At 43.9% G+C, this 10467-nt stretch overlaps 1 protein-coding gene across 1 annotated transcript in view; it reads left to right on the plus strand.

Annotated features, from left to right (window-relative positions):
* Positions 1-10013, plus strand: part of LOC128830152 (disintegrin and metalloproteinase domain-containing protein 20-like) — a 211708-nt gene extending 201695 nt beyond the window's left edge. Inside the window, exon 19 of the mRNA XM_054015911.1 lies at positions 9898-10013. Coding sequence (XP_053871886.1) covers positions 9898-10013 — 116 coding nt within the window. The remainder of the gene's footprint in view (positions 1-9897) is intronic.
* Positions 10014-10467: the final 454 nt, after the last annotated feature.

The raw sequence follows: 10467 nt of genomic DNA on the forward strand, positions 1-10467 counted from the left end.
GCATTGAGCATGGGCAAGGGAGATTGGTCCAATGCAATATAGTTCACTGAAGCAGAAGGCACGCATTCAGGGGGCAGGCCCAAAGCTTTTGCAACACATCCATGAAGGCTCTCATGGGCCTCTGGCTTTCGGCGACTTACACTGCAAATAGCTTTTACTCCATCCCTGAGTATTACTGCAACTTCTGGTGCCTGCGGACGCCTGGACAATGCATCTGCATCTACATTGCTTTTCCCTGATTGGTATTGAATGCTGAAGTCATAGCTAGCCAAAGCAGCCACCCATCTTTGTCCTGTAGCATTCAGCTTAGCACTTGTTAACACATAAATTAGTGGGGTTGTTGTCTGTCCACACCTGGAACTGAGCACCACACAAGTAGTCTTGAAATTTTTCAGTGATGGCCCATTTTAAGGCCAAGAACTCCAGCTTGTGGGTGGGATAGCGAGTTTTACTATTAGACAGTCCTCGGCTGGCAAAGGCTACAAGTTTACGTTTGCCTTTCACTTCCTGGTACAGGACTGCTCCCAGACCCTCCAAACTGGCATCAGTATGCAGGATAAACGGCTTGCTTGGGTTAGCAAAGACTAGGACCGGAGCATGAGTTAGGCAAGTAATGATTTTTTGAAAAGCCCTTTCACATCTCTCATCCCACCGTGGCCCAAATGGTTTGAAAGGGCCATAGTGTCTTTGCACAGGAGGCTTTGGGGACCTCCCCTTATTTTTGGTCTTAGATTTGTTTTTGCTGAACTGGTATTTCTTGGTAAGATTATTTAGAGGTTTTACAATTGTAGCATAGTTTTTCACAAATCTGCGGTAGTAGCCACTAAACCCAAGAAAGGTCTTGAGTTTTTTGTAGTTACTTGGACATGACCATGTAGGGAGTGCTTCTATTTTATCGGGATCAGTACTTACACCCTCTTGGGACACGATGTGACCCACATACTTTACTGAGGTTTTGCAGAACTGGCATTTGTTAATTGAAAGCTTTAAACCATCATTCGCCAACCTAGTAAGCATTTTAAGAAGTCTTTCTTCATGCTCCTCCAAGGTTTTCCAAACACAATCAGGTCATTCAAATAAACTAACACTTGCAGTAAATTCATGTCTTCCACAACTTTTTCCATAAGATGTTGAAATGTGGCAGGTGCTTTAGAAATTCCTTGGGGCATGCGTTCGAACTGATAAAACCCTAATGGGCAGATGAAGGCGTTTTTTTTCTTATCTTCTTCTCCCAGAGGGATTTGGTAGTATTCACTTCGAAGATTCAACACAGAGAACCACTGGCTTTGCAGCAAACAGTCTAAGGCATCTTGAACTTGGGGCATTGTGTATTGGTCAACCACAGTAAGGCGGTTTAGGGTGCGGTAGTTAATACACATTTGGATTTTTTCCTTCGTTTTACTGACCAGCATCCTGTGTTTTGTTAAACAAATAGCTTCCTTCTAATTTTTAGACCAAATACTGCTTTTTTTTCTTCAGGCTCTTCTAAAAAAACAAAACAGTAAAATGATTAAAGCATAGTCTATCTAACTGGCAAACTTTATGTTACCACATTTATCCTGCCTACAGTCATTCAGAATCTGGCATTCAGAGTTCTAAACAGTCATATTCCCTTTTGAAGAAGCAAAAGTTAGTACAACAAAGTCACATTTCCAGTTTTACTTTCACAAAGACCCTCTCTCAGGCACTATGGTTTTATATGCTACTGACTGATATGGAAACATTATTTGCTAAACCTACCAGTTTCCATGTGATATGAATTACTATGCCAAACCTTTTTTATGTAAGGTTGATGGTTTATGAAAGACTCCAGGTTGGAGAGCTCTTTTTTGATGTTTTCCTGTTTGCTGTATAGGATGCTGATCAGGTGGTTCACCCGTTTCTTTTCCGGACTTTACTAAAATAAGACAGGAGATCTACATTACACACTTCACCTCTCTACCAAGGAAAAAGGACGGTAAGCTGTCTAAAATCCTACCTGCCACATGGGGCCACAACAGTGGTACCCCTAACTCACCCAGCAATATCATCAATTTATCAAGCTACACACTCAACCCGGCAGAAGAGTCTGCCCTATCTCGGGGACTCTTTTTTTGCCCCACCATCCCTACGAACATGATACAGTTCTGCGGTGATCTGGAAGCCTACTTTCGCCGTCTCCGACTCAAAGAATTCTTTCAAGATAACACTGAACAGTGCACTGATACACAGATACCCCCGCCCCCACCAATAGTACAAGATGGACTCCTGAGGGTCGAAATGACAGTCTGGACCTATACATAGAATGCTTCTGCTGACGTGCACAGGCAGAAATTCTGGAAAAACAACATTGCTTGCCTCATAACCTAAGTCGTACAGAACGCAATGCCATCCACAGTCTCAGAAACAACCCTGACATTATAATCAAAGAGGCTGATAAAGGAGGTGCTGTTGTCATCATGAACAGGTCTGACTACCAAAAGGAGGCTGCCAGACAACTCTCCAATACCAAATTCTACAGGCCACTTTCCTCAGATCCCACTGAGGAATATACTAAGAAACTGCACCATCTACTCAGGACAGTCCCTACACTAACACAGGAACAAATCAACATACCCTTAGAGCCCCAACCGCGGTTATTCTATCTACTACCCAAGATCCACAAACCTGGAAACCCTGGATGCCCCATCATCTCTGGAATTGGCACTCTCACTGAAGGACTGTCCGGATATGTGGACTCTCTACTCAGACCCTACGCCACCAGCACTCCCAGCTATCTCCGTGATACCACTTATTTCCTGAGAAAACTACAATGCATTGGTGATCTTCCAGAAAACACCATCCTAGTCACTATGGATGTGGAGGCTCTCTACACAAACATCCCACACAGGTGGAATACAAGTTGTCAGGAACAGTATCCCTGATGATGCCACAGCACAACTGGTTGCTGAGCTCTGTAACTTTATCCTCACGCACAATTATTTCAAATTTGGTGACAATATATACCTCCAGACCAGTGGCACCGCTATGGGCACCCGCATGGCCCCACAATATGCCAACATTTTTATGGCTGACCTGGAACAACGCTTCCTCAGCTCTCATCCATTCACGCCCCTTCTCTACCTACACTACATTGATGGCATCTTCATCATCTGGACCCATGGGAAGGAGACTCTGGAAGAATTCCACCATGATTTCAACAACTTCCACCCCACCATCAACCTCAGCCTGGACCAATCTACATAGGAGGTCCACTTCCTAGACACTATGGTAAGAATAAGTAACTGTCACATTAACAGCACCCTATACCGAAAACCCACCGACCGCTGTGTCTACCTTCATGCCTCCAGCTTCCATCCTGGACGCACCACACGATCCATCATCTACAGCCAAGCACTGAGGTATAACCGCATTTGCGCCAACCCCTCAGACAGAGACCAACACCTACAAGATTTTCACCAAGCATTATCAAAACTACAATACCCGCACGAGGAAATAAGGAAACAACTCAACAGAGCCAGATGTGTACCCAGAAGCCTCCTGCTGCAAGACAAGCCCAAGAAAGAAACCAACAGAACTCCACTGGTCATCACCTACAGTCCTCAGCTAAAACTTCTCCTGTGCATCATCAGTGATCTACAACCTATCCTGGACAATGACCCCTCGCTTTCACAGGCCTTGGGAGGCAGGCCAGTCCTCGCCCACAGACAACCCGCCAACCTTAAGCATATTCTCACCAACAACCATACACCGCACCATAGTAACTCTAACTCAGGAACCAATCCATGCAACAAACCTCGATGCCAACTCTGCCCACATATTTACACCAGCAACACCATCACAGGACCTAACCCAATCAGCCACAACATCACTGGTTCATTCACCTGCATGTCCACCAATGTAATATATGCCATCATGTGCCAGCAATGCCCCTCTGCTATGTACATCGGCCAAACTGGACAATCCCTACGTAAAAGGATTAATGAACACAAGTCAGATATTAGGAATGGCAATATACAAAAACCTGTAGGAGAACACTTCAACCTCCCTGGACACACAACAGCAGATTTAAAGGTAGCCATCCTGCAGCAAAAAAACTTCAGGACCAGACTCCAAAGAGGAACTGCTGAACTTCAGTTCATTTGCAAATTTGACACCATCAGCTCAGGATTAAACAAAGACTGTGAATGGGTAGCCAACTACAAAAGCAGTTTCTCCTCCCTTGGTTTTCACACCTCAACTGCTAGAAGAGGGCCTCATCCTCCCTGACTGAACTGACCTCGTTATCTCCAGACTGATTCTGGCCTGCATATTTATACCTGCCTCTGGAAATTTCCACCACATGCATCTGACGAAGTGGGTATTCACCCACGAAAGCTTATGCTCCAATACGTCTGTTAGTGTATAAGGTGCCACAGGACTCTGTTGCTTTTTACAGATCCAGACTAACACGGCAACCCCTCCAGTATTTTCAAAGTACAGGTTTAAAAATCCAGATTATATTGAGGATATAATTACGCAAACTGTATGTAGTTGAATCTTGTGAAACCATCCAAACTCTAGTGTACCTCTTTAATCTAGTGTCCTGAATTCTTGAACCTAGTGTCTTGAGTTCGTTAATGCTAAAGGTATTTGGTTTTGGAGAGTCACCAGGTTTTAAAATACAGCAGATTCTGCTTAATAGCAATCATGATATTAACAATTGAAGCTTAATAGCAACATTTTGTGGGGAACCAATTCCGTCCCATTGACTTTAATGTTAATGAGATTCAGATATTGACAACAGGATGCTGCTTACTAACAACTTTTTTCAGGAGGAAAGGCCTCAGCCACAGGCAGGTTGCAGCCAGGGGAGGAAGCACTGGGTCTGCACAGTATCTCTTCCTGCACTCTCTAGGCTGTGTCCTGCTCTAGCACCAGGGTCTGGGCTCAGCACATCCCTGGCAGCAGCATACCTGCCAGCAGTTGGGGACCTGTTGCCCACACAAGAGATAATGGCCTAGGGTACCCGCATCCTCTCCTGTTAGTGGGGGACCAGACTCAGCACATCCCAGCACTTCCTTGCCTCGCTGCAGCCCTGCAAACCTGCCTTCCACTTATTGGCAACTTCTGGATAATGGCAACTTTTTACTGGAAATTGAGAGTTTGCTAATAAATGAATCCACTGTATCTGTAAGAGAGCCACACTTCTAAAAAGTTTGCTAACCAGTGTCTTGCCCATGTACCAGATATGGACTGGCTACAGAGCTTCCTTCTTAGCAAGGTACATCAAATGTGTTCATCACAAGACCCTTGAATGCTCTGCCAGAGATGGCTGAGGCTAGCTTAAATAACAATGCTGTGCACAGTGCCACCTAGTGGTGAAACAGTATAATACAGTCTCTCCCCTTTTAAGTTCTACGTTCCTACCATTTGCAAAATTTACACTATCATGCTGTCTTTGAAGTTCAGTACGGATCAGTCTGTTAAGCATGTCCGAATTCTATTGGTTTTCTAATACATGACCCAAATATGTAAAAACTTGGTCATCTGACTGTCCATTAGTTGCAATGACTAGGTGTGATCAGTCTGGAATCCTTGAGTCGTCGTCATCTTTTTTCTTTCTGAGGCACAAACTGTAGCTGTTGACAGTTTTTGTTGAATTCTCCACGGTCACATATGATCTGGGCACTATATTCTTTTTCTTTACGATGGGTGCAGTTGTACATTCTTTTTCTCCATCCAGAACACAGTCACCAGATTCTAGACCTGGCAGTTCTGAGTGATGTCTGTTGTAAAAGTGTTCATAAGCTCTTTTAGCTCTTTTATCCAATTTGGCTACTCTCTTCACGTCTGGCCACTTTGGGGATAGATTCTTTTCCAAAGATGGAACAGATTTCTGAGTTGGCTTCCCATCAGGATTTGGGCTGGAGTATATCCAGTAGCTGCTGGTGGTGTTGATCTGTAGGTCAGAGTTGCCAGGAATGGATCTTTCTGCTGTAGGACTTTCTTGGCTGTCTGTACAGCTCTCTTAGCCTTTCCATTTGCTTGTGGGTAATGTGAGCTTCTAGTAATATGGTCAAAATCATATTTTGTTCAGGATGACTTAAATTCTGCTGCATTGAATTTTGGTCCGTTGTCTGTTCTAGTTGTTCTAGAATACCAAAATGAGCAAAAGTGCACTTTAGTTTATCAATAACACTGCAACATGTTATGTCTTTCAAGTACATTATTTCTATATACCTGGAAAAATAGCCCACTACAATCAGGTGATGATGTCCTCTGAATTTGCATAAATCTGCAGCTAGTCTCTTCCAAGGTCTGTCTGATACAGGTTTTTGTACACTTTATGGTGCAGCATTGTCTCTTACATTGATTTTTACTGGATCTCCTTTCAAAGTTCTTCCACCTTTCTTACTAGGCCCATTGTGGCTGCCACACTGCGACTGAGAAGATTGGTGGTCTTTGAGCTTTTGATCACATGCACCCTGAATGCAAAGGTTTTGTCTTTGTAAGTTATTTTTGTGGTGAACTGGCCCAGACAGTTCAGAGTATCTCCAGGGCTAGTCAGAGCTGTGTCAAGTGACTTCAGCTTTGTGAGGGCTTGAAGGTTATTGTAAGTCCGTTCTGAGATGACTGTAAAATCAGCTCCTGAGTCAATTTTTAAGTCAACAGTCTTTCCGTGAATATTCAGTTTCACTCTCCAGGAAGACTCTGTGTCATCACATGTGATGGATCGCAAGAATAATGGTTCTTGATTATCTGTAATATAAGTCAACTCCCTGAGTGCTTTGGTGTGGTAAACAGCTACAAAATGTCCATAATTTGTGGATTTATTACACATTTTTTCCTCTGGCTGGACATGCATCATCTCTTGGGATTTGAGTTTTTCCACACCTTGTGCACATAGGCTGGAATTTAAAAAAATAAAAGAATGGCAACACTGGGTCAGACCAATGGTCCATATAGGTATCCTGTCTTCCAACAGTGGCCAGTGACAGTATGATCCCCAAAGATGTAGGCAAAGACCACCCAAAAGAAGATCAAATTCTTCGCAGCCCTCCACATCACAGCAAGCAACTTGAATAAATTACCTTTAAATTAGCTCTGTGGGCTACATCCAGTCTACTGGAACTTCCCCAGTATTCCAAGAGTTATTGGAAATCAATATTAACATTCTGGAAGAGAGTTCCTTGGCTAGCTCTTTTAAAACTCTTGGATGCAAGTTATCTGGACCTGCCGATTAAAAATGTTTAACTTTAGTGGAGCTGCTTAATATCTTTCTATCAGAATAGAAAGTGTTTAATCATCCTCATATGATATGACTACATCATATGGCTTCTCAAATACAGAACAGAAATATTTATTGAACACTTCTGACTTTTCTGCATTATGAATAAGTCTATCATTTGTATCTAGTAATGTACCAATACCACTTTTAGAATTATTTTTGTTCCTGAAACAATTCTGACTTATTGTCCTGACCTCTGCTGGCTCATAAATTTCTCTTTGTGTCCTTTTGTTTTCCTTGTCAGTTTTCTACAGTTCCTAGCTTCTCATTTATATCCATTAATTATATTAATTATATTCATCTGCATGGCTGCGTACACCTGCTTCACTTGCAGTGCCTGCAAGCATGGCTCTACTTGATCTATCAACCGAACAAGGTGGCCATTCCTACCAGAGGTATCACCTCCCTTGACTGGTAGTCAAACCTGGAAACGGACCTGGTGGGTGCTCCATTCAGTCCTCCCACCCCCAGAGCCATCATTGTGACGGATGTCTCCTTCCTGGAGTAGGGTGCTCATATGGACAACCACACTACTCCCGGTACCTGGACCCCATGAGAGGCCAGACTACATATAGACATTGGAGCTGAGGGTGGTCTGCATGCTAGACCTTCCTTCTGCTCATACACTTGCTCGACATATAGATAATGTCAGACAATATCACCACTGTGGTCTATATAAACAAACACAGAGGAGCAAGATCTTGTCTCCTCTGTCAGGAAGCCGTCAGTCTCTGGAACTGGTGCATCAGGAACTGCATCATGATACAGAAAAGCCAGAAGTGTGTTCAATCAATATTTCTGTTCTGTATTTGAGAAGCCATATGATGTAGTCCTATCATATCATATGATCATTCTGGTTCAATGGCTCTCAAGCCAGGGGTAGCACCCCCAGTTCCAGCACCTATGTTCACAACACCTTTGCCAACAGACTAAGCAGAAACTTCTCAGCAAACCATGAGTGGGACATCCACAACACAGTCCTAAGTGAGATATTTACACAGTGGGATACACCTTTTTGCATCCCGAACGATCAGAAAGTTTCACCTACATTGTTCCAGAGGAGCCATGTGTCACGGCTCCCAGGGAAATGCCCGTCTGCTGTCCTGGATGAATGACCTCAAGTATCAGGGGGTAGCCGTGTTGGTCTGTATCTACAAAAACAACAAGGAGTCTGGTGGCACCTTAAAGACTAACAGATTTATTTGGGCATAAGCTTTCGTGGGTAAAAACCTCACTTCTTCAGATGCATCCTTTTTGCACGGATGCATCCGAAGAAGTGAGGTTTTTACCCACAAAAGCTTATGCCCAAATAAATCTGTTAGTCTTTAAGGTGCAATCTGACCTCAAGTATGCCTTTCCTTCCATTCCCCTACTTCCACAGGTCGTAGGGAAGATACATTGCAACAGAGCCAACATCATTCTCTTAGCACCCTACTGGCCCAGACAGTTCTGCTTCACAGAACTTCTAACAATGTCTGCCTATTACCCAAGGTTTTCTGAACCCAAAGCTATTGATAACTTTACTCTTCACAAGGGAGTGGCAGGAAATAAATCAATGAAGTCACAGCCATCCAACCCATAGATGGTTGACACAAGCAGTACAAGAGTGCTCTTACTTAAAGCTACACTTTATTTAGTCTCAAGCACTTACACACATCTGCAACAGGTTAGTAAAATACCCCAACCCTTAATAATTAATGAAGTCTGGAGCGGTTTTCAAATGGTACAGTGACAGACGTCCGATGGCCCATCTTCTGTCTGCCATTGGGGACCCTCAGATGTGTCCACAAAGTGATCCATCTAGCCCAGCAGTTCTCAAACTGTGGCTCTTGACCCAGTTTTAATGCGGTCACCAGGGCTGGCTTAGACTTGCTGGGGCCCGGGACTCAAGCCCAAGCCTCACTGTCTGGGACTGAAGCCCAAGCCCTCGGGCTTCAACCCTGGGTGGGGGGGCTCAGGTTACAGGCCCCCTGCCTGGGACTGAAGCCCTTGGGGTTTGGCTTTGGCCTCCCTACCCAGGGCAGTGGGGCTCAGGCTTTGGCTGTGCTCCCCCCACCTGAGGCAGTGGGGCTTGGATGGGCTCAGGCAACCCCCTCCTGGGGTCGTGTAATAATTTTTGTTGTCGTAATGGGGGCATGGTGCAATGAAGTTTGAGAACCCCTGATCTAGCCCAAACTTCTCCCCCTTTATTATGCATCTGAAGAAGTGGGTTTTTTACCCACGAAAGCTTATGCCCAAATAAATCTGTTAGTCTTTAAGGTGCCATCAGACTCCTCGTTGGTTTTGTGGATACAGACTAACACGGCTACCCCCGATACTTATTTATTGTGTTAGTATAACAATAACGTCCATCAAAAAAACTTGTTAAGCAAGCAGTTTCAAAGGTTAAGCAAGAGGTTTCCTCAGACCGTTAATTAGACAGATGTGTTTTTGCAAAGTCTGCATGTTTGAGGGTCCTGACAAACATTATTTGCTAGTATTGTTACATAATTTACACATGAGATAGCTCTGTCTGTTTGTGTGTGAGAGAGAGAGATACGCACCCTCCATATAAGGACAAGCTATGATTGCTACTTAAATATTGATTACAGTTGTATCTGTAAGTCCTGAATGCAAAGTGTAATGTTCTGTGTTTGTTTCTTTCCAAGTTTCCAATAATGACATAACTTTGGGAACTGTAACTGGAGGCATTCTTTTTCTCCTTTTGGTCACCAGCTTGGCATTATTTAAAAGAGCTCAAATTTCTCAGTTCCTTGGAAGGTGAGTAACATTCCATTCATGTTTAAATCGTGACAACATTGTGACACTTCTAATATTGTCTAATCCCAGCTCTGCAAAAGTACCTCTGCTACACTTCCTAACTGGTCCATTATTAGCCTAGGATGCTCTGACAGATCTGGTCACACTCCCCCTGTTGGACACTGAGACTACTATGAGAGTTTAGCCACTGTTCCTGGCTTCTAGCCTCTGGGCCAGCACTCCAGGGGCAGACCTCATGTATGACACTCCTCAGGCAATGGGGAGCAGGACCACTGCAGTCCAAATGCCTGGACCCTGAAACTAATGCCTCTTCCCAGCAGCTTTTGCACATTCCCCAGAATCCCACCAAACGTGCAAGCCTTTGGGTTTACAGCTTACTTCTTCTGCGACAGTGAAAGCCAAAAGAAAATACAAATTTTGCACTGGATTCTACACCACCACTGCCATTTAATTAGTAT

The sequence above is a fragment of the Malaclemys terrapin genome, chromosome 1, assembly GCF_027887155.1.
Source record: "Malaclemys terrapin pileata isolate rMalTer1 chromosome 1, rMalTer1.hap1, whole genome shotgun sequence".
In the NCBI taxonomy this organism is placed as follows: domain Eukaryota; kingdom Metazoa; phylum Chordata; order Testudines; family Emydidae; genus Malaclemys; species Malaclemys terrapin.